At 57.2% G+C, this 27,864-nt stretch overlaps 2 protein-coding genes across 3 annotated transcripts in view; both read right to left on the bottom strand.

The window, feature by feature from the left end:
- EML1 (echinoderm microtubule associated protein like 1) overlaps nt 1–12,604 on the bottom strand; it is a 194,799-nt gene extending 182,195 nt beyond the window's left edge. Inside the window, exon 1 of one of the 2 annotated variants that reach the window (XM_018066342.1) lies at nt 12,413–12,604. In XM_018066342.1, the coding sequence (XP_017921831.1) occupies nt 12,413–12,440 (28 nt within the window). In that variant the 5' untranslated portion in view covers nt 12,441–12,604. The remainder of the gene's footprint in view (nt 1–12,412) is intronic. The other variant, XM_018066345.1, reaches the window with a different exon arrangement.
- LOC102178217 (cholesterol 24-hydroxylase) overlaps nt 21,613–27,864 on the bottom strand; it is a 29,242-nt gene continuing 22,990 nt past the window's right edge. The window contains exons 11-15 of the mRNA XM_018066571.1: nt 26,329–26,413; nt 25,563–25,673; nt 23,305–23,393; nt 22,573–22,639; nt 21,613–22,371 (exon numbers count right to left, since the gene is read on the bottom strand). Of these exons, the coding sequence (XP_017922060.1) occupies nt 22,201–22,371; nt 22,573–22,639; nt 23,305–23,393; nt 25,563–25,673; nt 26,329–26,413 (523 nt within the window). The 3' untranslated portion in view covers nt 21,613–22,200. The remainder of the gene's footprint in view (nt 22,372–22,572; nt 22,640–23,304; nt 23,394–25,562; nt 25,674–26,328; nt 26,414–27,864) is intronic.

Here is a 27,864-nt window from a genome sequence, read left to right as displayed (position 1 = left end):
TTGGGAAAGACCCTGATGCAGAGAAAGATTGAAGGCAGGAGGAGAAGTGGGAGACAGAGGATGAAATGGTTGGATGGCATCACTGACTCAATGGACATGAGTTTGAGCAAACTCCGGGAGATGGTGAAGGACAGGGAAGCCTGGTGTGCTGCTGTCCACGGGGTTACAAAGATTTGGACACAACCTAGCGACTGAACAACAACAAAGTGGGGTGGGGATGGTTTGGGGATGATTTAAGCGCATTACATTTATTGCGCATTTTATTTATATTATTATTACATCAGCTCCACCTCAGATCATCAGGCATTAGATCCCAGAGGTCGGGGACCCCTGCTATAATGTATCATCAGCCTTGTTTTGCACATGAGGAGACAAAGGTCCGGGGAGATTATATGACTTTTAAAGACCGCACAGCACCAGGTGGCAGAGCTCACATGCCAGGGCCAGCCTGATTCCCTGTCCCTGCCTCCCACCTGTGCCCCACGTGACTGTGGACCCAGCGGCAGCACCAGGAAACACCTGGGACCCCTGCCAGCTGCAGCATCCACCCCAGCCCCAGGGCCTGGGGTCCCCTGGGGATATGACCCGCCCTTCCCAGACAGTCGACTCAATTGAACATTCCAGGGTGGGCTCCAGAAGAGAACTTGATTGTTCCCTCCGGGGCAGCCTAATGAGCTTGCTGTCCGGAAGTGCATTTGTTTTCCACCCGTGAGGATCTGACTGCCTTCCCTCACCTCCCGCCCGGCTCCTGGCTCAGGTTTCCACTACACAGTCGGCCTGACCATCGGCACCTCCGCCAGGCCCCAGGCTCCCGCCCAACCTCGTGGGAGGACACTCCTGGCCCAGCTCCAGAGTTCTCTATTGACAGACGCAAGCATGCAAGTCCAGGAAGGGCGACGTCACACCCCCAGTGAGCAGCCAAGGGGAGGAGGCCAAATAACTCACGATAAGAAAAACCACAGGTGCCCCCCCCCCCAGAAACCCGAATGACAGGCCCAGCTTGTCTTCACTGTGCATGTGGTCTGGACACCTGCCTCGTCTGGATTTCACCAGGCTGCATAGACGCGGCCGGGTTGCTTGGGCTGCCCAGCTGAGCAGAGCTTCAAAGCTGGTCAGGAAATCATCCAGGGCTGGGGCAGGGCCAGTCAGCACCTTCTCTGATGATGTTTGTCCCTTTCCTTTGGAGCTTGCAGAAGCTTCCAGATTTCCACCTTTCTCCCAGTCCCTCCTCCACACCAGCCCTCAGAGGAAAGGCTCGGAGCCCAGTCTGCAGCTTCAAGCAATGTTTGCTGGCAGCTTCTCTGCACCAGGACCCTGGAATTATCTCACTAAATCCTCACCACAGCCTGGGAGGCAGGTCCTTCTGTCATTATGCCCATTTTACAGATGAGGAAACTGAGGCATAATGTCTCAGAGCCGAGTGGTGATGGCCAAGAAGCATGGGAAAAGATGCTCAACACCATTAGTCACCAGGGAAAAGCAAACCAAAACCACCATGAGGGACTTCCCTGGTGGTCCACTGGTTAAGAATCTGCCTACAAGGCAGGGGAAGCAGGTTCGAACCGTGGTCGGGGAACTAAGCTCCTACCTGCCACAGGGCAACTGAGCCTGTGTGCTGCAAGTGAAACCTGACAGACAAATATAAATAAATAAAATAAAATATTTTTAAAAAATCCATAGTGAGGCACCATTTCACACCCACGGGGATGGCTGGAATCAGAAAGATCGTAACAGGGCTTCCCTGGTGGCTCAGTGGTAAAGAAGCCACCTGCCAATGCAGAAGATGTGGGTCTGATCCAGGAAGATCCCACACGCCCCAGGGCAACAAAGCCTATGTGCACAGCTACCGCGTCTGTGCTGCAGAGCCCAGGAGCTGTGACGCCTGCAGCCCGCGTGCCCCAGAGTCTGTGCTCTGCAACGAGAGAAGCCCGTGCAGCTACAGAGCAGCCGCTGCTCGCCACGGTGAGAGCCCGCTCAGCAGCGAAGACCCAGCACGGCCGACAGGAAACAAAAATAACCGTTAGAAAAATGATGAACGAAGCAGAAGTGGTGAAATCTCTTTAAAAAGATCATAACAAGTTCCAGAAGGATGTGGGGCAATCGGGACCCTCATACACTGCAGGTGGGGGTGTATACAGTGCCACCTCTTTGCAGTCAAAGGCTCCACCACCGATGCACCCCTAGAGCAGTCTCTTTGGAAAATATTCTGGTCTTTTTTTTTCAAAAAGTCAAATGCGGTTCCAGGAATTCCACTTCCACGTGTGTAACAACCCAGGAGAGACAAAGACCTATGTCCACGTAGACACTCGTGCACAACCATTCACAGCAGAATTATCTGTAATAGCCAAAAAGTAGAGACAAGACGAATAGAGTGAGGTCTAGACCCGCACAGTGGAAGATTTGTCCACAGAAGGGAATAGGGCACTGACACGCGTCCAGACATGAGCGAACCCAAAAGCGTGATGCTGAGAGAGCAGCTGATCACAGAAGGACACATATCGTATGATCCCCCTTACGTGGAATGTCCAGAATCGGCAAATCAATAGAGCCGGAAAGTAGAGTAGTGGTTGCCAGGGGCTGGGGGTTGACTGCTAACGGGTTAGAGGTTTCTTTGATTGTTATTTAGTACTTAAGTCGTGTCTGACTCTTTTTGATCCCATGGACCATAGCCCACCAGGCTCCTCTGTCCATGGGATTTCCCAGGCAAGAATACTAGAGTGGGTTACCATTTCCTTCTCCAGGGGATCTTCCTGATCCAGGGATCGAACCCTCATCTCCTGCATTGGCAGGTGGGTTCTTTATCCCTGAGCCATCAGGGAAGCCCAGGGGTTTCTTTGTCACCAGGAAGTGATAAAAATGTTCTAAAATCGATTGTGGAAATGGTTATAAAATTCAGGTCAAATGAGTGAGTTGTATGGTATGTAAATTACATCTCAATAAGGCTGTTAACAAAAAATTTAAAAAGTGATGGCCCAGGACTCTCCACAGAGCCTGCAGCTCTGAAAGTCACTGGTTCTACCCTCCGGCCATCCTGTGAGACTCAGAGGGGCCTGAGCTCAACTTCCCTGGGGGACTGACCCCCCCCCCCCTAGCTGATCCCACAGGTTCAGGGCAGGACACCAGGGGGCCTGGACACCCGTGTGCTCTGAGCAATGACGTGCTCTCCTGCTCTTCTGGGCGAAGGCTGCCCCCAGACCCCACAAGACAGAGAAATCCGGCTATGTCTACTCCTCCCCCAGGTGTGCCCTAGTGGATGTTGATCAAAGGTGAGTGGGGCTCCCCCCAGGCACCCAGGACTCAAACAGTCTCTTGATGGCTCAGCTACAAGTCCTGATGGAACCTATTTATAGCACTTTGCCTCCTGGGTTGGAGTCACGGCTGAGACTCCTCCTCTCTCAACAAGTTTCCAGATGGAAAGAAAAGGGAAGGAATGCCTTGGAGGCTGCGGGATGGGCGTGCCGCAAAAGCCCTGTGTTTGCCCCCTGTGTGTGCCTCCCACACCGCTGAGTGCTGGATTTCCTCCTGGACACTGGACAGCGCTCCCAGATGTCAGGAAGGTGCATCGGCTAGGCAGGCTTCCCCGTTCCGGGTTGGAACTCAGTGGCAGTCCATCACCCAGCGGTGTCCAGGCCTGTGAGAGGGGCTCAGTGTCCCTCGCAGAGCTGCGATGGGGTAGCAAGTGCAAGTGGGAGGGAGCCACCCAGGGCAGGACACACGGCCGATGCTCAGTAAGCCGGGGCCCGTGGTCTTTGGTGCTTCTCTCTGGGAGGAACTGGGGAAGGCTGGGGTGGCCAAGGGGTGTGGCCACAGTCCAGGCCCTGTTCCAGCCTCAGCCACACTTCTTGGGCATGAAGGTGCCCAGAGCACCCACCAACAGCAGTTTGAGGATGCAGTGTAGCCCTGGCCATGGAGGATGTGGCTGAGCCCAGCCTGGTCCAGGGGCAGAGCCAGGGGCCCGCGCTTGGCTCACCGTCACCGAGTGAGTGGGAAACCGCTCCAGAGAGACACTGAGCCGTTCAGGGCTCCTTGAGCATCCTAAGATTCTGCTACAGGAAAGACTATCTCATGGGACACTCCCGGGCCTAGACTCTCATGGGAAGCTCTCTAGCAAGAGCAAAGGGCTTGCTGGAGGCCACTGAGCACTTTAGTGTCAGGACCGAGCTCAGGTCCAGGTGTTCACTCTTCAACCCCAGTGCTCTTCCTGGCAGACCCGTGCCTTCCAAAGAGATTTAGAGGGAATCTCATCTGCTGTCTTGTCTCCTGATAAAAGCCCTTCTTCCAGGCCTGCTCCCTGATCTACTGGCCTTCTTTGGGAAGGACTGAAGGCCTCCAGGCCCCCCTCAGGCTGTAAGCCTGCTCGGTGCAAAAGAGGAGCCCCAGATGTGGCCAGCACACCTGCATCCTGGCTCCATCTCCCCCACTATGTGCTCTGGGGCAAGTCATTCAATGTCTCTAAACCTCAGTTTGCTCATCTGTAAAATGGAGCAACAGTATTTACCACATAGAGTTATAAGGAGAATCATACAGAATTAGGTATGTGAAAGGACCTAGGAGAAGGGGAGGCAGCATTTATGTAGTGCCTAATGTATACATTCTCCTGTCCTGCTCTCATAACCTGAGCCTAGTAGCACCATGGAGGATGAAACTGAAGTGGGTTGTTGAAGGCAAGTCTGTGGGAGGAGACCCAATTCTCCACTTCCACCACAGCACCTGGCGGGACATATGAATCGGGGTCCACTCAGACCGTGAGCTCACCCCTCCAGCGAGAAGTGGCAGGAAGGGTATTTTCAGCAAACGCACCAGTGCTTTGACATGTTTTTCCACCTGAAATAAATGAGGCAGGATTCCTAGAAAAGTGTTTAAACCTGGTAGAGAGTACTCTAAACAGTTTGGCTTAGACATTGAAATGTGGGGCCCAGAACTGGAAGAGCGTCCGCACCTCAACATGGAGTCCAACGACCTCAAACTACGGTTTTAAGTCTTCGATTTGGGTGATATCATCAACTTCTGGAAAAGGGCTCGGACCACCTCCAGTCTCTGCAAACATTATTTTTAAACCAGGTCTGATCTCATCATGCATAACAGTGTGTGCTGTTCCTTGCCACAGACCTCTGTTAGGCTGCATGTTTTTATTTAAATTTGCTTAGTTGTACACTATTGAAGGGCTTCTCCAGGTGGCTCAGCGGTAAAGAACCCACCTGCCAACGCAGGAGATGCACGTTCAATCCCTAGGTCAGGAAGACGCCCTGGAGAAGGAAGTGGCAACGCACTCGTCTTCTTGCCTGGAGAATCCCATGGACAGAGGAGCCTGGCGGGCTACAGTCCACGGGGTCACAAAGAGTCGGACACGATTTAGTGACTAAACAGCAGCAACATACTCAAGTCTGGTGGGAAAGCGCATAACTAAACCGACGATGCTGTGTTTATTTGGTGATGTCGCAGAATCAAGGAAACAGGGTCTGACCGAGAAGGATGAAGTACAGACTCACAATTTTTATTTTCCAATATATTTCCACAACCATTTCCTTCTAAAATCACATCCTATGTTTTTATCCGACAGTCTCAGTGATTAAACTGGCTCATGGACTATCCATCCCAGCTCCCTCTTTTGTGCCTAAGGGAATAATAAATCAAGAGAGTTTTTGGCAACAAGCAGCTAAACATTTCTCTTGCTTCTGCTTTTCCTCGCTGATGCTGTGACCAGATCTTTCAGAAATTTATTTTTGGACTTTTAAAGGCAAGTTCAGATCTGAGGGAGAGAACGTGTTTTGAGAAATCTTGCCTCTGGTTTTGAGATCTGCTTATCAAAAAAGACTTATACATTTCAGAGGCTTATTGACCATAGTGCATAAGATATGCTCTGAGCATTTTATAATTAAAATAGGCTATTGTTTAAAAAGTCATTTGGGGGTGGTGGAAGGGAGGCTCAGGAGGGAGGGGATATATGTATACCTGTCGCTGATTCATGCTGTTGTACAGCAGAAACTAACAGAATATTATAAAGCAATTCTTGTTGTTGTTGTTCAGCCTCTAAGTCGTGTCTGACTCTTCTGAGGTCTCCTGGAGTATAGCCCACCAGGCTCCTCTGTCCATGGGATTCTCCTGGCAAGAATACTAGAGTGGGTTGCCATTTCCTTCTCTAGAGGATCTTCCTGACCCAGGGATCAAACCCGCATCTCCTGCTTGGCAGCTAGATTCTTTTCCTACTAGGTCACCTGAACGTGTAAAGCAATTATATGCCAATTAAAAAAAACTAAATTTAAAAAGAACGAGGGAAATTTTTTAAAAAGTCAGTTGGGAAAAAAGTTAATGGGGTGCAGATATTACTAATCCATTCCCTAATGGAGCTCTGTACCTGCCCTCTTGCCTTTGGGTGTGGCCATAGGACTTGCTTAAGCCAATGAAATGCCAGTAGAGAGATCATATTGATCACTTCTAGGTGGGCGCGTTTAACTGCCAGTGTGATGCCTCCGCCCCTTGCTTTATCTGCCTTATGATGGGAAATCTGGGTCCCTATGGAGGCATCACACCTGCCAAGCCAACACATAGGTGACCTGCCCTGGAGAGTCACCAGACCTGCAGTAAACTTTGCATGAGTGAGGAATACATCTTTGTTGCTTTAAGCCACTGCGATTTGTGTTTTTATCATAGTATACAAGCCTGTCCGGAGTGATAGAGTCAGTACAAACCAAAAGCGGCTGTCTTGACCAATGCAAAAACTGGAGATCAATAGATACAGAAACTGGTGACTGAGATGGGCCAAAGATATGTTATTATTTGTATCTTCCTGCGTGCTAAGTCGCAGAGTCAGACACAACTGAAGTGACTAAGCACACACAGGTACGGATAATAACAGATACCTTCAGCCCGTCTCAGCTACCAGTTTCTGTTCTTTATTTTCCCTGCATAGTTTCAAAAAAAAAAAAAAAAAAAAAAAAGCAGAGACCAACAGCCTTGGGTCATTTAAAAATAAATATTGAAACTATTTAAAATGTATCTTGCTATCTCAAGGATGCTCATTCAGAATGGACCCAATACTTTAAAAGAACAGAAGTGGATATTTTATTTCCAGGAGGAATTCCTAATGGCTTCTAAGCTGTATTTCTTGTCATGAGTGTAAAAGCTCCCGGGGGCACTTCAAGAGGCTGGAGTGGGGACAGGAGCCACGTCGATTTATTCATGAGCTGCTCGGAGATTCTCGGGCAGGGGTAAGGGCTGACGCAGAGGTGGCAGGGCTCCTGAGCCCTGCTTGATGTCCCAACACGGGACACACATGAGAGCTGTGTGCTCACCTGTAGGATTCTATGGGGATAAAGGCAGACTGAAAAAAACCCTGAGACCAGAAAGGGAAGGAGGCTTGTCTAGGTCACACAGCAATGAGCTCGCAACACATCTCCTACCACCCAAGGTGCTATGAGCGGGACAGTGGTGTCCAGGTTGGCCCTGGTCAAGCTGTTTCAATAAGAGGAAGAGATGGTGGGTTGGGGTGGGGCCCTCCAGGGGTGCAGGGTCCCTGGGGCTTCAGATTCCAGGGAAGGGTCCTTGGAGGAGGCAGGACCCCACCAGCCTGGACGACGGGCCTGCTCCAAGCAGCAGGAGGGAAGGTGTGAAGCCTGCACACAGGTGCCAAGGGGCCTGCATTGGGGAATCGAGTCCTGGCTCATCACTCTCTAGCCAGGGACCCTGAGCCAGTCTTTCTTTCTCTTGGGCCTCAGTTTGCCCCTCCATGACATGGGGATCCATGGGTGGGAAGTGTGGACAGGGAGAGTGGTGTGAACCGTGATGCTGGGAACCGAGGGGGCTGGTAATGGGGCATCATCTGGAAGGTCCTCATTCTCCCCTGACCCCAGCCTCCTGCGCCAGATCAGATGCTCCTCGGGTTAAACCCTTCTTGCTATTGCCAGCACAGCACCCGGACAACCAAGGGCCATGGGTTAAAGGCTCATTCCTGGGGTCGAGTCGCTGCTACCCATACCTCGCCTGGCCCCCGGTTCACAGGAGTTTGAGAGTGACATCTCATCTAACCCCTACAACACCCCCCGAGGTCATGGCATCACCTCCACTTATAGATGAGCCAACTGACGGTCAGAGAGGAGAAGGACCCGCCTGTGTCCAGGGGGCAGGTCTGCCTGACCCTGGAAATCATCCTCTAGGGACTCCAACAGGATGTACAAACTGACCTCTGGGGCTTTGCCAGGTCACCCCACCCCACTCCCAGGCTCCCGACCAGCCTAGCGGGAGAGGCAGCATCCGGCCTCAACATACCCCCTACCTTCTCCCCCATCCTCCCCCAGCACTTTCCAGATCCTCCCATTCTCCTCCCAGCGGGCCTCACCCCCTCTGCTCAGGACCTACATCTCCAGACTCATCCTGGGCCTCCTGGCCTCCGGAGTCTCTCCTGACCCTGCACCCCTACACGGAAGCAATCCAGGTGCCTCCCCGGTTCAAGACCTTGCTGGCTCCCTGTTGTCCGTAAAAACAGAGCCCAGTGACCTGTCTGGGGGAGGGGGCAGCCCTCACCGACAGGAGGGGAGCCAGGTAGAGAGATGCTGAGGCCTGGGGCCAAGCCCCCTCTCCTGGAGAAGACCCTTCCTCTCCAAGAGCAGGGCCTGAATAGTAAAAGCATTTTGTTGTTATCTCCTCGTGGAGATGCTCGGCACAGACCCCGGCCCTGAGGCCGGTCAGTAACCACAGAGGAGAGCAAAATGCAGCCCGTAACTTGGAGGGAGGTGGGGGCTCCCTGCTCCCTGGCAGGGGGCCTGCTGTGATGACCAGGAGCAGGAAGCTCAGGCAGGTTGTCTCCGGGCTCTGGGGTGCCAGGAGCTGAGTGAGAAACGGGGTGGCCACCCCAACATCAGCCACCACCTGCCCCAGAAAAACCCTTCCCACTGTGCAAACACTGTGACTGCAGCCCCCAGGGGTGGCGGCTGGGGTGGGTGGGCAGTGGGATCGATGGAAGGTTTTACAGGAAGAGGAAGAAGGTCACTTTACTGGCTGAGCGCTTCCTTGGGTTAGGAGTGTCCATCCTTGTCACAGCCTCCAGGGCAGGACAAATGTCCACCCGTCACTGAGGCTCAGAGAGGTTAACTGATTTGCCCAAAGCCACAGAGCCCGGGAACGGCAGAGCAGGGATTCAAGCCCTAGGCTCTGATGGACCTGCATTCGGGCGCTCTGATGCGAATCCAGTGGCCTGTTCTTTGGTGCTTGGAATTAGAAAGCTGCTTTGCTGGAAACTTTCCCAAACATGGGAGGATCGGACGGCACAGGGGCTGGACTCTCTTCCTGTGGAGCTCCAGAGCTGAGAGGTCAGAGGTACCGCAAGCTCAGAGGTAGGGAAAGCCAAGCAGCAGACCCAGGATGTGAGGAGCCCCTCTACTCAGGCCCGTGATGGCACCTACACACACTGTCTCCAGTGAGGGACGTGGCAAGGCCCCACTGTACGGATAAGGAAGCTGGACCGCAGGGTGGAAGTGACCCATCCAGCCCTCCGTGTCGCCAAGGAGCAGAGCCAAGTCTGGAAGCCAGGCGACTTTAGGGGAAGCACCTTCACTGGACCCGGTGACAGGATGGCAGTTCTCGGTGCAGGCGATCTCCTGCTATAAATATGATGCTGACTCCTGGTAAGCTTAGCCTCCAGGCTCCCCTGCCCAGGCTCAGGGCCATAAATCCTGGAGCGGGCCACCTGCCACTGCGCTCCTGGGCTGGGGAATCGTCCTGACAACCCTAGCAGGGTACCACGATTTTTGACAGGCTCCGAATCATTGGAGGCAATGTTGCGCTAGCAGCCTCCCAGATGAGGACAGCCATTGCTCAGAGGAGAGCCGAAAAGTCCCGCAAGATGGCCAGCCTCCCCACCCCGAAGGGAGCAGGGCAGGATTTCCTAGAAAAGGCATCTGACCTGAGCTCTGCACAGACAGGGCCTAAGGAAGCTGGGTTTGAAGCCCAGCTCTACCACTGACCAGCTGGGTAACTTTGGACAAGTCTGTTTGTCTCTCTGAGCTTTGGTTTCCATAGTTATACAGTGAAGTCCACGCCACTGATCTCCAGGGGTTAAACAGACGGTGCGTCCACAACGGCTGGGACACAAGACACAGCAGACAGTTTGGTCCCTTTGCTTCCTTTTTTGGGTCACGGCTCATTGACTGGTTGAATAATAAAAACCACAGCTGACAATAAGCCTGGCATGATTCTCAGTGTGCTGCATGCTCTCGGTCACTTAATTCTCCCTGAAACTTAAAGCGCTGATATCCTATTATTGTTCCCATTTAACAGATGAGGAAACTGAGGTTCCACGTCCTTGAGTAATCCACCCAAGGTCACACAGGTTGTGGGCACAGAGCTGAGAACTTTTCCTGCTGTCCACACGGGCACAGAAACTGGTTACTGAGAACAGGTGGAAATATTTCACAGCAGCCTGCCTGGCCCAGTCGCTGCTGCACAGAAGGAATCCGAGAAAGACTGGAATTATAGACAACACACCCTAGAAGATTCCACTCCCATCCCGATCCCTACCTCTGCCATAAGCAAGCATGCATCCCTGCACCCAGGAGCTGTCTTTACTCCTGCCAACCTGGAGTGATCACAACCCAGCACATCAGACAGCAAAGACGGTCACACAGTACCCTACAGGCGGGAAGCCAGGAGTCGCCGGCCCAGCCAGGGTAGGCAGGGCAAGGATGCTGTCCGCCAGCCTCCAATCCAGCGGACCTTCTCCCAACCCCGACAGGGAAGGCTGTGTGCCCCCAGGCTCCAGGCCACACACACACACACACACATGCTCAGTACCCATTCCATCACCCTGATGGGTTAATATTGTCCTGGGCTTCCTGAAATACCCATCCCCACAGCAGGGTGGTTTTACAAGCTGCTAAAAGCAGGGCCATGTCCCCAGCGGAGGGAGAGAGCTATTCCGGGTTGGTGTCAGGTGTGGGCAGAGCCAGCCAGAAAAGGGCCTGTCTGCACCCCCTGTACCCCCCGCCCCATGCTGGCTCCTTTACAACCACCGCCGGACAATTCCTGGCAGTCCGCGCCACTGGCACCCAGCAGAAGAGGGTGAGGTCAGGCCAGCTTTGTCAGTATCCCCCTCCCCAAACACACACACACACGCACACACACACGCACGCACGCGCGCGCGCGCACACACACACACACTCTGTTCCATGCCTGACCCGGCCAGGCCCAGGCGGGGAACCATCCGGCAGATACCGTGCAGGGTGGGGTCTCACGCTGTTGCCCCCAGCTCACTCCGAGGCCCTCTCTCCATCACAGTCTGACGAGTCCAGATTCTCCCTGGTGGCGTTTGACGGGTAAGGAATCCGTGGGCCACAGTCATGGCTAAGGCAACGAGGCGCGGCCGGAGGGGGCCCGGCAGGGCTGCCCAGACCCGAGGGCTTCTGGCGCCAGCCCGGGACCTCCCACTTGCCGTTCCCACAAAGACACCGCTAAGCGCTCACCGCACACCTGCAGACACTTACATGCAGCCTCGCTGTCAATCTTCACAACCACCTGAGGGTTCGTTTTCACCGCCTCCTTCCTCACCTGGAGCCACTGAGGCTCCAGGCCATTCAGCCACTCGCCCAAGTTCGCCCAACTTGGAATGAAGGAACTTGGGCAGCCTGACTCCAGAGTCCCTGAAATGTTCCCTGAATTAAGCCATCTCCCGCCGCTCCCCCCGGCCCTGCAACTCGACCCCACCCCAGGCAGGTTCAGGGTGATGTCCATATCAGAGCTCGTCTTTAGCTGGACGGAGCCAGGGCCACCAGCCAGGGACACGGGCAGCCAGCCCCCACAGTAGCCCCTCGCCTCAGGCAGGCCAGAGGGCATGTGAGCAGACCCCCGTGTCTGACCACCCCTCTGCCTGCCTGGGTCCCTGGCCATTTCCAACCTAGAGGGTTTGGGCACCCCTGGGTGGAGGGAGTCTGTCTTGTGTAGGCAGACCAGAAGCTCAGAACTTCCTGGTCTCAGACCTCTGGGAGGTCTAACGGAAGCTGTGCGCTCCCCTGTCCCCCATCACCAAGTAAATGTTTATACACACACTCATTTGCACGTGGTTCCAGGAGCCGCACCCTGCACCCACCCAGGGTCCAACGGCAGCCAGGGCCCCTGCGCCACAGGTGGGTCAGCTCCACGGCCCAGATGACAGTCAGGAGGGTCCGGGGCAGAAGCAGCTTCCTGCTCTCGCCCCGGGGAAGCCGGGGCTGCGGCACTACTGAGCTTAGAGAGTCACGCACCTCCCACCATACGCACAGCCACCCCCACCCCCACCCCAGGCATCGGGCTCGAGGAAGGGGGTCCAGCCCCGCAGCTGCCTGCAGGCTGCTGTGGGGGGTTGGGGGGGGCCGCGTCCTCGGTGACCAGTGGCCTTGGCTCTGCAACCGGAGCCGCGGTGGGTAAATATAGCGCTGCCACTCACCGGCTGAGGGGCCCTCGCCGTCCGACATGGTGCGGGAGATGGGTAGGCAGCCGGCCACAGCCCACGGGGACGCTCAGGGACCTCAGCGGCTGTCGCCCACCTGGTGGGGCTCCCGGCTGCGTCCAGTTCCCAGGCGGCGTCCCGCCCCGGCAGGCCCAGCCACCACCACTGCCCCCCCCTCCGCCCCATGCTGGGCCGGGCAGATAAGGAGCTCCAGGGCCAGGAGCCTGCGGGATTGGTGGATAAATCTGGGTACTGCCCTCCCCTGCCCCCAGCCTCTCTGGCAGACTCAGAAGGTTGCCGGAGAGACGGCTGCACCCCTGGGCACTCAGTCAGGCTGCGAGACCCCTCTCTGCAAGCCTGGGACCCCAGAGTGCCTGCAAGCTCTCTCCCGGGGACTGGTCCCACCCCCCAGTGAGGGGCACTTAGGGTCCTTGGAGAAGGATGACAGTGAGTGATGCCACCCAGAGCTGCCACACTTGTCCCCTCTCTCGGCTCTCCCGGGCAGCCACCCCTATTGTCTCCATGTCACAGAGCGCATGAGCTATCCAAGGCCCCTCAGCAGGTTAGGGGTATGACCGGAGCTGGGCTCCGGAGCCACCTGACTCCAAGGTGGCCAGAAGGTGTGTCCCTTGCCTTTGTCTGGGAGATGAGAGCCGTGGACAGCAGGGGCCCTACTGTTCTAACTGCTCCACGTGTGCTGGGGGATGGAAAAGGACCCCAAGGGCAGCTATGTGACTCTGTCTGACACAGAGAGGGTGCTCAGGAAATATCAGATGAATGAACATACCGCAGCAAGCCCTTAGTATGCACTTGCTCTGTGCTTGCCCTAAGAGCCAACCCACTTTTGCTCCTGGGTCCCCCACAAGGACCAGAGACCAGGGCACTGAGGCAGGTGGAAGGCTCTGGGCTGAGTTCCCAGGGCTGGGTGCCTGTGGCTGCCCACCCCCACCCACCACCCAGGCCTGAGGTCAGCACAGAGGGAGTGCAGTGACTGAAAGGGAAGGCTGGTATCAACTCCAGTCAGAGAAATCCTGGAGGGCTTCCTGGAAGAGCTGGCATTTGAGATCCATAGTTGATCCATAAGAAAGCTTTTTTCAGGGGATGAGAAGACATTCCAGGAAGAGAGACCAGTAGGTGTGAAAGCAAGGGGCAGGAAAGCTCAACTAGAGGGTGACACGGGTCCCTGAAGGTGTAGTGACCCCAAGGAGAGAAGAAGGTTGGTCCGAGTGGAAGGGGGGCATCCAGGGCTTGGGAAGCTCGAGGAGGCTTCCTGGAGGAGGGGGCAGATTTTGGTGCTTCAGAAAATGAGGGGCAGGCAGGGAATGGCATTCCAAGGCATCCAGCAGTTCTTCCATTGGCAGTGAGACCTTTCCCAGCCTCGAGACTGTGGGTGGGGGGGTGGGGTGTGAAGGCAGGAGGGGCCCCTTTCCAGAGATAGGGCTGGGGCGGGGTGCTTAGAGTCACACCAGCTGTCAGAGTGAACAGCAAAGAAATTCACTCCCTGGGAGCTGGGTCTAGGCCTCTTGGCCTGTGCCTGTGCTATCCCCTTGCTCAGGGATTCCCTGGCTTCGTCTCCAGTCTCCTCCTCTGGGAAGCCCTGTCTGATTGCCCCTAAAGGCCGGTCAGGGGCCCCTGCATTCTGCTCTGCAAACTCTGACCTCACTGTGGTCACTGCCTGGTCCTGCCTGTTTCTACCTCTTGGTTGGCTCTTGCTCCTCTGAAAGGTGATGAGCTCACTGTCACTGGAGGTATGTAAGCAGGGCTAGACAGCCACTGGCTGGGGACACAGTGGAGAGTTCAAGCATCGGGTAGACTTAGATTAAGTGTCTCTGGAGTCCCTCTAGGGTAACTTGTCCTGGTCTCCTTGGACCTCTCCCTGTTTTAGCCCTGAAAGTCTTCATGCGTCCTGCAAAACTTCTGTCCCAGGCAAACCAGGACTGTTGGTCATCCTGGGTCCCTGCTAAACAAGATTTTTATTTAAATGAAAACAAACAAACAAACAAACAAACAAGACTATCTGTCTCTGAAGCCCTAAACTGCCCCTGACTCCGCCCCAACCTCCTCCTTCCTTCCCACCATCTAGATGTTATCCTAAGACTGGGATTCTGGAGATAAAAGTGAACACCCAGCTGCCCTGTGCCTTGGGAGGGCATGCAGGGGAGAAAGGAGGCAGGTCAGAAAGGACAGGAAGCTTCCCTGGGCCCCCCTACCTGCAGGGCCGGGGGGAGTCTCGCCTGCTGGGTCTGGAGGACTAACAAGATCCTGCAGCAGTCTGTGACCCCAGGGAGGGGCTGGGACCGGCTGGGACCACGTGCCCAGGCCTCCACCCTGGTTTCCCCTGGAGCTGCAGCAGGAGGACATGGGTGGGATCAGACCAGCCTCGCTGTGCGACCTTGGGCCAGTCGTGGTCCCTCTCTGTGCCTCCAATGCCACACCAGTGGAGCATTTACGAGCACCTCCTGTACCCAGCCCTGGGCCAGGCTTGGGGGCAGGGACCTCACAGACTCCCTGCCACCAGATATGCCCAGTCTTGGGGAGGGAGCGGTGGCGCGCACGCTGGGCTGATGCCGGCTCCTTCGTGTGTGTTCTGCAGTGCGTGCTCAGGGCCCTCCAAGACTGCCAGAGGCCAGGCCAGGCGCCATGGGCTTGCCCAGGACTGGACGAACCAGCGGGTGACAGAAAGAGCCCCACCAAGGCCCCTGGCGTCCTCGGCAGAGGCCTCGCCTCTCCCACTGCCACGTGGGCTGCAGCACCAGAGCTGGGGGAGCGTGATGTCAGAGGGGCCGGGCTCCCGTGCCAGCTTCCCCTGCCCTCCTTGGTGACTGGGACGAGCTGACCCCCCGCCTCGGTTTCTCACCTGGAAGCGGGAGGGGCCTTCGCTGAGGACCGGCACCAAGGCAGAGACGCCCTGGAGGACGCTCCACCTCCCACTCTGCAGCAGTCTGTCTGTCTGTCTGTCCGCTCCTGAGTCCCACCCAAACCAGCCGCCTGGGGTCCACCCGGCTGGAGCCGGCTCCCTGTGCGCAGGCCACTTCCTCTTCCTGTCCCGGCCCCAAGTCCCTTCCTGTTTTCTTTAGTGTGGGAATGTGTCCTGGGGAAAAAACAACTTGGTTCCTCAGCTCTGGAGGTCACTGAAGCAGCCACAGGCCCACCGCGTGCGTGTCTGTGAACACGTGCGGCAGTGGTGTGGTGCACACAGTGTGCATGGGAGTGCATGTGTGCGTGTGCACATTCCTGCGTGTGCAGAGGCGGGTCCGTGTGTGCATGTGCGTGTGCGGCGCGTACTCTTGTGCCTCCACCCTCTGTCTGCTGGTCGTCGGTGTCCCTGTCGTCGGACAGCAACCAGGCTGGCGTGGTCTCGGCTCCTGAATGTCTGATTCCACTTCAGTCACCCACGGGCACTCATGCTGGGGCCTGAGTGGGACGTGGGCACAGCCTCGTGCGGGGCTCATGGGCACGTGGGGGGCAGCAGGGTGAGGGCAGGGCCAGGGAGGAGCAGGCAGGCACCTAGACAGGGAGCCGACACCAGGGCAGGAAGAGGGTCAGCTTCAGGGCGGAGGTCAGCCCTGGCCCAGAGCTTGGGGCACCCCGGGAATGGACGAGGTGGGAGACAGGGCTAGGGGGCAGGCGGACTGCCCTGTGGCCTTGGCAGTCGGCTGGAGTTGAGGTACTGGAAGGGAACAGAGGGTTGAGGGGGTAGCCCTGAGCTGAGGTCCCTCCCGACCCTCCCCCACACTGTGGTTTCAGGGGGAAGCCGCGCTCCCCTTTCCAGGGGAGGGCGACCACCAGCCTCGCAGTGACCTCTCCTGGGGACCGTGAGCCCTGCACCTCCACACACCCCCACACCTGCTCCCCCACCAGCCCCCCCGAGTTCCCACTGTTCGGCCAACCTGCACCGGTGCTGGGAGCGAGGGGACCGGGGAGGGTGGGAAGGTCAGGGCTGGCCTGATCAGAGGCAGGAGGGCTTCGGAGCGTGACAGGGTCAAGGCGGAGGTCCAGCTTTCCATGGGCCCCGGCTGGGTCTCAGGGGTCCCGGCACCTCCCTCCTGCTGGAGACCTGTCTCCCTGGGCCTCGGGGCCTCCTGTAAATAGAGGCAGGAAGGTTTCAAACAAGGAGCCTCACCTGGGGCGTGGGTGGCCATGACTTGAAGAAGGGCAGAGGATGTGCCCATTGGGTGGATCCCCCCCCCCCGTGTGCGGCCCTGAGCAGGCCACCTAACCTGTCGGGGTTAGGATGGGGTGTGCGGGTATTGTAATACCCCCCGGGTCTGCCCACCACCTTAGCTTAAAACAGGTCACAGCGGACGCAGCCAGAGGCACGCAGCCCGAGACACGCAGATGTGGACGCTGAGACCCAAACACTCACCTCACCTGTGAGAGGCAGAGATGCACAGAGATGGGGAGACCCCAGACACACAGAGGTGCGTGAGAGGCATGAAGTGAAGCTGTTAATCACTCAGTCGTGTCTCTTTGCGATCCCATGGACTGTAGCCTCTCAGGCTTCTCTGTCCAAGGAATTCTCCAGGCAAGAATACTAGCGTGGGTTGCCATTCCCTTCTCCCAGGGATCTTCCTGACCCAGAGATTGAACTCAGGTCTCTCGCATTGCAGGCAGATTTTTTACCATCTGAGCCACCAGGGAAGCCCATGAATGGACATATATGCATGCAGCTTGCTCACGTGCACGCGTGCACACACACACACACACTCCAGTGTAGCCCTGGGAGCTGGTTTCCCGCACTCAAGGCCCCCTTAAGTTGACGACTGCCTGGGTGGCCTTGGGTGAGCCTCCTGTCTCCAGGCACCTGGTCAGGAAAGAAGCCTGAGGGACCCGTTAGCTGCTCTGGGGGTCCCCAGGGTGTGAGGGCGTGTGTGGGTTCCCGGGACAATCCCCTTCCCCTGGGTGGGAGCCAAGGACGCTACCATCACTTGGTGGCCGGGGGAGCTGGTGGTGGGCTCTGGCCTCCTCCTCAGGTTGTTGGGCTCACAGCAGGGGTGAGGCCCCACAATTGGGACCTTGTCTGTAGAAAGGGGCCCAGGGTCACAGTACAGCTGGGCCTGGGGCTGGCTAAGCAGCAGGGGCTCGATGGGTGAGCCAACCCCATCATCCCAGACTCCTCCTCAGCCAGGATCCCAGGGCTGCCCGGAGGCCCTGCTCCTGGCCTGGGGGAGGCAGGGGACTGCCCCTGATGCATAGCTACCCTTGCCCCCTCCCCGCCCCCAGCAGAGCTGGGCCCAAGGACAGTGAATGGGGAGAAGAGACGGGCCTTTGCTCCTGCCCACCTCGCATTGACTCTGGGGCCCTCCACACCCCACCTGGGAGGCCAGGCTTCTGAATGAAAGGCCCTGGACCACCTCCACCCCCCACCTCCTGCCCGGCCTCTCCACCATGAGGCCCATGGAGCCTCCTCCCAGGCAGGCCTGGGACCCGGGCACGGCATACGGGGGTTGCCTGCCCTCCGAGCCAGCCAAGAGCGGAAGCTCAGGCCTCCGCTGGTCCCTGTCCTCCGCAGAGACCTCAGGACCCCCACCTGGGGGTGACCGCTCTGCATGACTGGCTGGGTCCAGCTCCCCAGCTGAGGCTGCCTAAGCTGGGCAAGACCAGGAAGGTAACCATGGTTTCCTCCGGGGAGAAGGAAGTGAGGGAGAGCCATGCTCTGGGAGAAATGAGCGTTTTTAAAGCTCCAGACCATCCGTCCCTACGGTTTCCCTGATTCAGAGAAATGACCCTCCTGGATAAGTCTCCCGTCGCCTGCCAGAAATACCCCCAGTGTCTGCCCCTCCCCCGGCCAGACTTATTTTTGGACATCCAGCCAGAGATGTCCAGGACTGTCTGGAGCCCAGGGTAAGGTCTGGGCAGATGTGCACATAGGGGCTCGAGACCCTCCTTGGGGTCACACACTGGTCAGGAAGCCCCCTGAAGACGCAGGATTCTCGCCTCAGAGGAAAGCAAGCATCTGTGTAGTGGGGTGCGACGCAGGACCAAGCCCCGGCTTGAGACCCTCTGGCCCCTGCCCTGAGGTCACCTGCAGGCGGCCAGCCCCTCTCGTGATTGCCCGCACTGTGTTTGTGGCATCCCACTGGCTGGACCTCCCTGACCCTGGACCAGGGTAGAGGATAGCAGGCCTGCTTGGCCGAGGCCACCAGGAACCCCATCCAGTGCCTTTCTGGTGGGGCAGCTCGCTGTGGTCCTCTGCCCACCCACCACGTGGGCTGCCACCCAGGCCCCGCAGGGCAACTCCATCCAAGCCGTGGCTGGGCGGGCCGCACCGGCAGACAAGGCTCCTGAGGCCACTCCCCGACCCGGCCTGGCCAGAGACACCCCGGGGGTCCCCCCCAACAAGTCGCTCGACCCTTGGGGGCGAGGAGGGCACAGGGAGATGATGTCCAGGGAGCATAAAATGCAGTCGGGGGAGTTGCAGCAGCTTGGCACTGGGGAATCAGGGGCGCTCGGGTGAGTGTGCAGGCTGGAAGCGTCCTGAGGGTGAGCGTGTAGACCCATCGCACCTTGTCCAGGCTGACAGAGAGGCTGCGAGCCGGGAAAGGACCGTCGCTGCCCGCCGTCCTGCGGGAAGGAACGGCAGGGCAGGGAGGGGACCAGAGCCACCTGGTGCGGCCGCAGCAAACAGCCTGACCCCGGACTCAGCTTCACGTGTTTCTCTCCCCCACCTCCCCCACCCCCGGACCCTTTCTGGGTGAGTCCAGACGGCCCAGTTCGTCCCATCGCGGGCCTGCCAGCATCGCCCTCGCCAGACCCAGGCCTCCCCACCGGAGAGGGAAGAGGGAGGCACCGAGTGAGCGCCGCACCCCCACGCGTGGCAGCGCCCCGGCCGCCCCACCAGCCTGACCTCCGCCCGTCTCAGTGCCCCGGTTCTGCAATGGGGACCGCAATGCCCGCCTCCCCACCGCCAGGGTCACTGGAGGCCCCAGGCCACCCGTGCCTGACCGGGGGGCGGCCAGCGTCGCACCCTCTCGCCCTGACCGCTCCTTCGGGAGGCTGGGCTTGCTGGCGTCGCCTCGAGTCCCTGGCCCTCCGGACCTCCAGACCTCCGGACCCTCGGAGCGACGGAGAGGCATCGTCCACACGGCCGGGGGCCGGACGCGGATCCGAGCGCTGCGCCGGGGCGCCACCATGCGTCCCTTCTGGGAACTGCACGGCCCGGCCTCCCCTCTCTGCAGGGAACAGCTATCAAGATGCCGCGGAGGTTGGGTGTGCAGCCATCTCCCACTGTGGAACACTCTGTGCGGGGCACCATCCTCGGAGGACGCTCTTAACTCTCGCACCAACCTTAGGATGTGGGTAATATTATCTGTCCTCCCTTATGATGGGGAGACTGGGGACCAAGCCCCATAACCAGTGACAGATAGGGTAGCATTTGACCCCAGGAGGTCAGGCTGCAGGACCTTGGTCTTAATCCCGTCCATCTTGTCTGGGCTCCAGGGGCTGGTACCAGCCCTGCGCACCCTGGAGACTCCTGTGATGTGAAAGTCGCTCAGTCGTGTCCAACTCTTTGTGACCCCATGGACTATACAGTCCATGGAATTCTCCAGACCAGAATACTGGATTGGGTAGCCTTTCCCTTCTCTACGGGATCTTCCCAACCCAGGGACTGAACCAAGGTCTCCCTCATTGCAGGCGGATTATTTACCAGCTGAGCCACCAGGGAAGCTTGGATCTCCTGGTGGTGGTGGTGGGGGGGGGCGGGCCTTAAAAAGAAAAGTTTCTGGTCCCCACCCCATAGGCTGGTCCAGCTAGCACAGCCATCTCAGAACCACAGAAGGTTCTGGCCTTCCCTCCGACGCCCCCTCCCTCCAAGGCAGGTAGATGGAAACCGAGGGGGTGGTGTGTAGCTTGATAATGGCCCAGCTTAGAGCTCGGGTCTGGCAGGGGGCTGGGAGAGCATAGGACCTTCTCTCAGCAAGGAATCTGCAGCCACAGCCGCACCCGGAGGTCCGACGCCCTGCCCAGAGGTACAGGTGCGGCCGCTCTTACTGTAGGTTCCCACATCTAGTGGCTCTATCCCAGTGCCCAGCAGGTCACTGCCTCCCCCGAGCCTCAGTTTTCTCATCTGCTAAATGGGAAGATCCCTAGGAGCCATTATTCAAGACTGCAGCAAGGGTTGAGGAGCAGACGTACAGCAAACAGATGTATAGGACACCCTAAATCCACACCCTCCTGGGTATAGCGGGGCGGGGGGAGGGGGGCAGGAATCTGTCTGGGGCGCGTAGCCCAGGCAGGGAGCCCGGGACAGTTTCTTTCTTTCTTTCTTTTTTTAATTAGTTAACTTATTTCTGGTGTTTTAGTTTGTGCTGGTTCTTCATTGCTGTGTGTGGGCTTTTTCTAGTTGAGGAGGGTGGGGACTACTCTCTAGAGGGAGCACACAGGCTTCTGACTGCGTGGCTTCCCTTGTCGCAAAGCACAGGCTCTAGACGACAGGCTCAGTAGTTGCGGCGCCCGGGCTTAGCTGCTCCGCGGCATGTGGAATCATCCCAGACCAGGGATCGAACCTGTGTCCCCTGCGCTGGCAGGCAGATTCTTATCCACTGTACCACCAGGGAAGTCCGGGGGCAGCTTCTTTTTCCTAGACAAACTCCCAAATGCTGAAGGAGAAACTGGGGGTGGCCCTTTCCTTGGACAAGCCCAGAGGAAACGGTGGGGCCAGGTTTTCCTGCCCCTTGGCCACCCCTTGGCCCTGAGCAGGAAGGGGAAATTTCTTTACCTGCCCACTGCCATGAGGGTTGCAGTCTCACTGCCTGGGCCCCAGAGGTCGGGAGGGGCAGCCCTGTGCCAAGAGATGCAAAGGGTGCAGTGGGCATTCGTGCTCAGCGGCACCAGGCTGCCCCCAAGAGACGTCTTGGGGGCTCTGGCCTGTCGGAGGCCCTCTGGGGTGTCCATGGCCTTGTTGGGAGTAGACTAGACCACAAAGGCCCCAGGGTCCCCGAGCCCCTCAATTCAAGCTCTCAACACTGCCCACAGTCCCAGCCTCACCCTAGGAGCACAGTCTTCCACACGAGGGAACGGGCTTCTACTAAAACGGCCTGGGAACCTGGGCGGTCTTCTCCCAATGTGGCATCGTCTGGGCGTCTCCGGGGGCAGCTTCCAGAGGTATGTCGGCCCTCAGAGAGATCAGTCTCAATGTGGCCCCCATTTTACAGATGAGCAAATGGAGCAGAGCGTCCTGACCCAGTCTGGACATCCATTTTTTCAATCAACACATATTTATTTATTGAGCATCGACTGTGCCAGGCCCTGGGTGGGCACAGGGGGCTCAGAGATGAATCACACACAGGCCCTGCCCTCGAGGCACTCGGAGCCTGGCAGGGCAGTCGGTCATGTCAAAGGACACTCATGATACAGTGTGGTCAGTGTGGTGTTAGAGGTAGCACAGGTGATGGGGGTGGGGGAGCACAGAGGAGGGGCCCCTGGCCCAGCCGGGGGATGGCAGGAGGGCTTCCTGGAAGAGGTGACACCTGAACAGGGCTTTAGGGAGTGAGCAAGAGTTAGGGTGTCTGGCAGAGGGAGTGGTCTGTGCAAAGAGGCGGGGTGGGGGGGGGTGGACGGGTAGGGAGAGAGAAACAGCACATCTGGGTGGCAGCTGGGGGTTAGGCAGGGGCCGGTGGGAGGATGGCAGGGTTAGCGGGGAGGGGGAGCTTGGAGGGGGTGAAACAGGCAGTGGAGGGCCGAGGGCCCGCTGGGAGCCAGCGTGGAGGGTGCTCCTGGGGATGGGGGTGGGGGAGCAGGGTGCCCAGGGCCCTGGCCGAGGAGTGTGGTCCCACCCGGGCCCCTCAGCAGGGCGGGGGCGGGGGCGCCGGCTGCCAGCCCCGGGGCTGCAGCGTGCACAGCACAGGGTCCAGCGGCTTGAGTGTGGCCTGCTCCTGCAGCCCGAATCGCTGCCCGGGCACCAGCCGGAACTCCAGCCTCTGCAGCAGCTTGGCCATGACCACCTTCACCTCCATCTGTGCGCGCAGGGGGTGGGGAGGGTGAGTCAGCGGCGTGGATGAGGGAGTGAGGCACCATGGCTGCCTGGGCCCCCAGCCCCCAGCCCCCAGCCCCCAGCCCCAGGGACCCTGGAGCAGCAGGGGGCTCTGAAGTGCTTCCTAGACCAGACGCCACCCCGTGGTCACCTCTGGGCCAAAACTCCGCAGCTGGCCTCCTACCTGAGCAAACTGCTGCCCGATGCAGGAGCGGGGTCCCAGGGAGAAGGGGAAGTAGGTGAACTTGGGCCTGCAAATGGGAGGGAGGCATCAGGAGGCGACAGTCGTGACGAGGCCACCCCTGTGATGACGGCTTTGGGCCGGGGCTGCTTTTGACCACGCTAAAGACATCACCAGCTGACTCTGCTGAGCTCTGGGTCAGCGTTTTCTCATTTCATCCTCCACTGAGCCTTCCAGAAGGAGCTGTGATTGGTCCCGTTTCACAGATGGAGGAACTGAGGCTCAGAGAGGCAAAGCCACTCCCCCAAGATCCTACTTGGTCCACTTAGGCGGTCACGTGTCTGCTCCAGGCAGTCTGGGTCTGGACTCAGACCCCATCAGAGCTGTTGTACTTAAAAGCAGTCACTCTAGAGGGAGCTGTTGGTATTCCCATTTCTCAGATAGGATCATCCGGGCTAGGGAAGGCTCAGCCACTTGCCCAAGTCACAGGGCTTTCCAGTATAAAGGACTGGTTACAAGCACACACTTTAAAACCAGTCTGAGTCCTTGCTGGCTGTGCCTCCTTGGGCAAGTTACCTAACCTCTCTGAGCTGTGATTTCTTCCCTCTAAATGGGGGCAGAGTGGGGCTCCCAGCTCCCTTGCAGTCATCAGTGGTCACGGCAGCTCAGACCAGAGCCGCTGGGGCCGTCCTCCCACCAGGCCCCCACTAGCTGGCAGCTTGAAGACAGACTTACTTGGGTGCTTTGGGGCCAAAGCGATCCGGGTTGAAAGTCAGAGGGTCCTCAAAGTATGTGTCCATCCGCCCCATGACGTAGGTGCTGAACTGCCGGGCAGAGGGTCCTCTTGTCTCTGGGTCCAAGGGTAGGTCCCCTCGCACCTCCCCTACCTGCTGCAGTCACCCAGTGGGGAGACTCGGAGCAGAGCACCCCCTCTTCGACTCCCTACCACCTCGCCCACCTCCCCACCTGCCCATCTGGACCAGGGATTCCACTGGCCCCTGAAAAGTGTCTAAGAGGAAGAAAGAGGGCAGCCCAATGTGCCGCCCACCAGCTGGGCACGCTACATCATCGCATGCTTGGCTTTACCCTGTGTGGGGAGCCACAATTATCCCTATTTTACAGATGAGGAAACTGAGGCTCAGAGGTTCATGACATGCCTGAAGTCACCTGGCAAGTAAGTGGCCAAAACGAGATGCAAGCTCAGGTCTACAGCAAGGCCGTCCTGAGAGCTGTTATTATTCCAATTTGTCTTCAACATAAGACTCGCTTCAGTGGAGTGGGGCAGGGATGCCACTGACCCCCCAGCAGTCTTTCACCTGAATACCTGGTGCCTCCTGACTGGGGCTGATGCTCTGTGCCCTGGCTCCGGGCCCTGGGTGCTGGCCTCTGCACCAAGTGTCTCTCCAAATCTTCACTGCTCCTCCTCTGTGTGGGGTCCAGGGCTGCCAGGGCTGGAGTGGGAGCGTAAGACGGGGAGGGGTCTAGGGGCACCAAAAGGTGCCTACTACATGCCAGGGGGTTTTGCCAGGCAGAGGATGTACATTATCCTGTTGACTCAGGTACCAGCGCCCCCATCTTGCCAGGATGGTACTGAGGCCCGGAAGTTCAGGTCTTGCTTGAGATGACTCAGCCAGCAGGGAGCAGGGCTGGGGTTGGAGCCCAGGTCTGCCCACTCAGGGTCACAGGGTTCAGGTTGGACACGGGGGTTGAGAGTCAGCCCCGGGTCCTCGCCCTTTCAGATGCAAGGGCATTCTAAAGAGACGGTCATCGCAGTAGCTGGTAGTTTTTTAAAAAGCGCAGATAAACAGGATAAAGAAGCACGCATGGCTAAAGCTTTGGTGTGTGCAGGGGAGACTGGCCGGGCCCTGGGGCAGGGGGAGCCGCTCCGCAGCTGGGACACATCATTCTTCTTTGTGAAAATAAAACTGGGTCCTATTTGGGCTGAATCATGTGCCCCTAAAATTCATATGCTGAAGTTAACTTCAGAATGTGACTGTATTTAGAGATAAACTCTTTAAAGAGGTAATTAAGTGAAAATGAGGTCACTAGGGCCCTTAATCCAATATGGTGCTTCCCAGGTAAAGAACCCGCCTGCCAATGCAGGAGACGTAAGAGACCCGGGTTCGATCCCCGGGTCAGGAAGCTCCCCTGGAGAAGGAAATGGCAACCCACTCCAGTATTCTGGCCTGGAGAATCCCATGGACAGAGGGGTCTGGCGGGCTATGGTCCATGGGGTCACAAAGGGTCAGAGATGACTGAAACGACTCAGCACAGCACAGAGCAATCCAGAATGACTGATGCCTTGCTACAGGGCAGTGAAAACGGACGGCCTACAGCCGCACGTGGAAATCTACACAATCTTAACAGACATTGTGCTGAGTCAGAAAGCAAGTCCTAGAGGATATTATTGTGTGGATACACACAGACACACACAGAGTGAGCGGGTGGCAAGCAAAGAATTCAGGAGAGTGGCAGCTTCTGGGGGGAACCAGGAGAGCCGTGTATACACCGCTCGTTACGTTCTAGTTTTTTGCGGGGAGGGGTAGTGAGTTTATGGAGGTCATTGTGCATGAATGGAGCCTGAGTGAATGAATGAGGAAACAGCCAGAGAAACAAAATTAAGGGCGACCAGGGGGAGAAAAGCCAGCCTTAGTGGGAGGAGGAGCTGTGGACAGAAAAGGAACTGGGGCAAATTTGGGCCAGCTCAAAAACTGGGCACATCCCTGTATCTGCCCCTTGCTAGCTGTGTGACCTCAGGAAAGTAACCTAACCTCTCTGAGCCTCAGCGGCCTCAGCTGTAAATGAGGCCTCTCCGTTGTAAAAGCACCCACTGTAATCTCACGCTGGACAGTGTGGCAGGGAGAGAAAGCACGTCACAGGGTTATGGTTAGACTCAAGTGAGAAGGCACAGGGTGGCCAGGGCAGAGCCCCTGACCTCAGAGGACAGCCCCGAGCCGGCCACGCAGGGGTGGGCAGGCAGGGCCCCCACGCACCAGGAGCGGTGTGTTGCCGGGGACTCGGACACCGTCAATCAAGGTCTCCTCCTCCAGCAGACGGAAGGTGCCCCACGCAGGCGGGTACAGCCTCAGCGACTCTTTAAGGACCTGCAGACACCGCATGGGCAGATAATGAGAGACAGATGTCAGGAAAACCCCCACGGAAAGTGCCAGAAGCATGTCCCAGACCCTTCTCTGCTCCCATTCATGGTGCTGCATGTGTGCCCACAGCCAGACTGGGTCCCCAGCCCCTGTAAGGTTAGCCTCATCTCCATGTCCAACCCCTCATGGGACAGAAGGGGAAACTGAGGCCCGGGGAGGGGGTTGATCAAAGCCACCGCACCAGGAGCCAGGCCTCCCCTGAACTGGGGCCCCCACCATTCCGAGGACCCAGGGCAGCTGGAGGAAGGCCTCCCCTGTGCTGTGTCAGGGACTGGATGGGACTCTGCAGGTCGAGACTGGCCCCCTGGTGGAAAGTCTAAGACCTTTGGAACCCAGGCTCCTTGGGAAACCCAAACATAGCACCTTTGACTAATGGGCTGATTTCCATGTTGGCGTCATCTGGGGAGGATCAGCCTCACCCCCAGTGGCTCAATACCCTTGGTCTGGAGCAGCCTGGACACAGGGAGGGTCTTTAATCTCCCAAGGGATTCTCAGGTGCCAGGACACGGGAGAATCCCTGTCCTACAGGGTCCAGGGAGGCAGCAGGCCTGGTCAGCCAATCACCCACCTCTGCCCAGGAGCTTCTTTCCCACCCCCACACCTGAGACAGGTATTGCAGTCTCCCCAGGTCCTCGCAGTCAAGGTGCCTCTTGGACCCAATGACCTCGTCCACCTCGGCCTGCAGCCTGTCGGTCAGACAAAGACAAGTTCGTCTCCAAGGGGAGAGGTCCCCACCTGAGTGTTAAGAGGGGGCATGGCAGGAAGCGTGACGAGAGAGGCCTGGGGCCCCCTTCCGCTGCACACACTGCCCCCCGGACCCTGTTCTTGGAGGAACCGCCATGTCCAAACCCATATGCCCAAGCCCTTGCGAACTACGTTTCTGGCCCTCAAAACATCCACCCATCATTGTGTGCTGCTTGGAATCGGCTGCAGGAGGTAAACCACCTCAGAACAGGGTCTTTGCACAAAGATGCCTATTGCATAAATGGAGATTAAATTCCATCTTTGTTTGGGAGACTTAATATTATATTGATGCTAATTCTCTCAGGATTATAAATTCTTTATAATGAGAATTATTCTCAGAACCCCATTCTCTCAAATATATAAATTTGATACCATCCTTATGAAATGCAAGCTGAATTTTCTTTACACCTTGAAAAAAAAAAAAGGCACAGAGAGGCCTGTTTTAGCTAGGCTCAAAGCAGCTGGAAAGGGCAGAATGAACGATACAGGCACCAGCCTTAGGATTCACACCGTAGAGCCTGTTATACAGAGGGAAGTAGGTCAGAAGGAGAAAAACAACTATCATATGTTAGCGCATACACATGGAATCCAGAACGATGGTACTGATGAACCTATTTGCAGGGCAGTAATAGCGATGCAGACACAGAGAACTGACTTGTGCACACAGCGGGGGAAGGAGAGGGCGGGACTAATAGAGGGAGTAGCATTGAAACACACACGTTATCGTATGCAAAATGTACAGCCAGTGGGAATTTGCTGTACGATGCAGGGAGCTCAAACCTAGTGCTCTGTGACTACCTAGAGGGGGTGCGATGGGTGGGAGTGGGAGAGAGGTTCAGGAAGGAGGGGACATATGTATACCTACGACTGATCCCCGTGGATGTATGGCAGAAACGTACACGATATTGTAAAGCAATCATCCTCCAATTAAAAATAAATAAAATTTAAACAATAATATATAGCAGTGAAAATGGACCTGGACCTCTTCCTACCCATGCCGGAGGCAGAAAATAACAAGGGTTGTGAGGATGTGGGGAAACCAGAACCCTTGTGCACTGCTGATGAGAATGCAAAATCGCGCAGCTGCTATGGAAAATGGTACGGAGGCTGCTCAAAAAACTAAACACAGAATTACCATGCGATGGTAATCCCACCTCTTTTGGTGCTTAACACCCAAAACAACTGAAACTTGGGTCTCAAATAGATATTTGCACACTGACGTCTGTAGCAACACAATTCACAATAGCCCAAAGCTGGAAGCAACCCAAGTGTCCACTGATGGATGAATGGACAGACAAGAGGTGGTCCATCCATACAATGGAGTATGGTTCAGACTTCAAAGGGAAGGGCATCCTGCCGCATGCTGCCATGTGGCTGAACCTCAGGGACGCTC

Source organism: Capra hircus, chromosome 21, assembly GCF_001704415.2.
Source record: "Capra hircus breed San Clemente chromosome 21, ASM170441v1, whole genome shotgun sequence".
NCBI classification, from domain to species: Eukaryota; Metazoa; Chordata; class Mammalia; order Artiodactyla; family Bovidae; genus Capra; species Capra hircus.
Note: the sequence above shows the minus strand (reverse complement) of the source record. Positions and strands in the feature narration are given on the sequence as shown.